At 51.0% G+C, this 1,746-nt stretch overlaps 1 protein-coding gene across 1 annotated transcript in view; it reads left to right on the forward strand.

The window, feature by feature from the left end:
- LOC108802112 (transmembrane protein 182-like) overlaps positions 1-1,069 on the forward strand; it is an 8,335-nt gene extending 7,266 nt beyond the window's left edge. The window contains 1 exon segment of the mRNA XM_018573998.1: positions 603-1,069. Coding sequence (XP_018429500.1) covers positions 603-832 — 230 coding nt within the window. The 3' untranslated portion in view covers positions 833-1,069.
- The last annotated feature ends 677 nt before the right edge of the window (positions 1,070-1,746 follow it).

Below are 1,746 nucleotides of genomic sequence, written 5' to 3' on the forward strand. Positions count from 1 at the left end.
TATGACTCCCTGTATGACTTCAATATGACTCCCTGTATGACTCCAATATGACTCCCTGTATGACTCCAATATTACTCCCTGTATGACTCCAATATTACTCCCTGTATGACTCCAATATTACTCCATATATGACTCCAATATTACTCCAATATGACTCCCTGTATGACTCCAATATGACTCCCTGTATGACTCCAATATTACTCCCTGTATGACTCCAATATTACTCCCTGTATGACTCCAATATTACTCCATATATGACTCCAATATTACTCCAATATGACTCCCTGTATGACTCCAATATTACTCCCTGTATGACTCCAATATTACTCCCTGTATGACTCCCTGTATGACTCCAATATTACTCCATGTATGACTCCAATATTACTCCAATATGACTCCAATATTACTCCCTGTATGACTCCCTGTATGACTCCAATATTACTCCTTGTATGACTCCAATATTACTCCATGTATGACTCCGTGTCATTACTCCGTGATTACTTTGTCTCTTTCTGGGGTGTGTCTGGAAAGCATTGTATGGTGATTATGCAGAGACTGTTGGTGATCTTGCGGTGACATGTTTTTGCGTCTTGCGGTTGCAGGCGTCTTGCTGGCGTTCCTGATCGCGCTGTTCGCTGTGTGGAAGGAGTTCGCCGCCGACCTGGAGAAGTACATCCTGCTGGAGCGGGTTCAGCGCTGCGCCCCGGACTCTCGCGTCCACGTCTATTACGGATGGTCGTTCATGTTCGCCGCCGCCGGGACCCCGCTGGTGCTGCTCTCCGGCCTCCTGTTCTTGTGCATCAGCCGAAGTATCCACGTAGAAGAGAAATAGGCGCGGCGGCGGCGGCGACGAAGATTGCGGATTTCTCGATGGCGGGCACAAAGCAATTCCCAAGAAAAGAACATTTTGATGTCTATATTCATAAGTAACCAGCTGTGAGGAGCCGATTAAGAGTCAGATAGAAGGCAACGCACAGACGACGCCTGGCGGGGGAGCGCGGCCTATCGCAGTAAAATAAATATCACGTCCGCGCCCGGGAGCTGCCACCGCCGTGGCACGCGGCTGTAAAGTTTCTGTGGGAGAGTAAGTAGTGTGTGATATATTCCTGGAGCTCTTCTGTCATTCTTTATTCCAATAAAATGTCAAAAAATAAAAAAACCCGCCGCCGCGTCCTCGCGATGACAAGCTCAGCAGGTGACCGCGTAAGTGTAGAGCGTCAGCTCACGGGGTTCAGCTCACAGATCCCTTCTTATGACCCAGCATGCATTGCTCTGCTCCCACGTCCCCGCGATGACAAGCTCAGCAGGTGACCGCGTAAGTGTAGAGCGTCAGCTCACGGGGTTCAGCTCACAGATCCCTTCTTATGACCCAGCATGCATTGCTCTGCTCCCACGTCCCCGCGATGACAAGCTCAGCAGGTGACCGCGTAAGTGTAGAGCGTCAGCTCACGGGGTTCAGCTCACAGATCCCTTCTTATGACCCAGCATGCATTGCTCTGCTCCCACGTCCCCGCGATGACAAGCTCAGCAGGTGACCGCGTAAGTGTAGAGCGTCAGCTCACGGGGTTCAGCTCACAGATCCCTTCTTATGACCCAGCATGCATTGCTCTGCTCCCACGTCCCCGCGATGACAAGCTCAGCAGGTGACCGCGTAAGTGTAGAGCGTCAGCTCACGGGGTTCAGCTCACAGATCCCTTCTTATGACCCAGCATGCATTGCTCTGCTCCCACGTCCCCGCGATGACAA

This window comes from Nanorana parkeri, unplaced genomic scaffold (genome assembly GCF_000935625.1).
Source record: "Nanorana parkeri isolate BGI_ZX_2015 unplaced genomic scaffold, ASM93562v1 scaffold2665, whole genome shotgun sequence".
Taxonomy (NCBI): Eukaryota; Metazoa; Chordata; class Amphibia; order Anura; family Dicroglossidae; genus Nanorana; species Nanorana parkeri.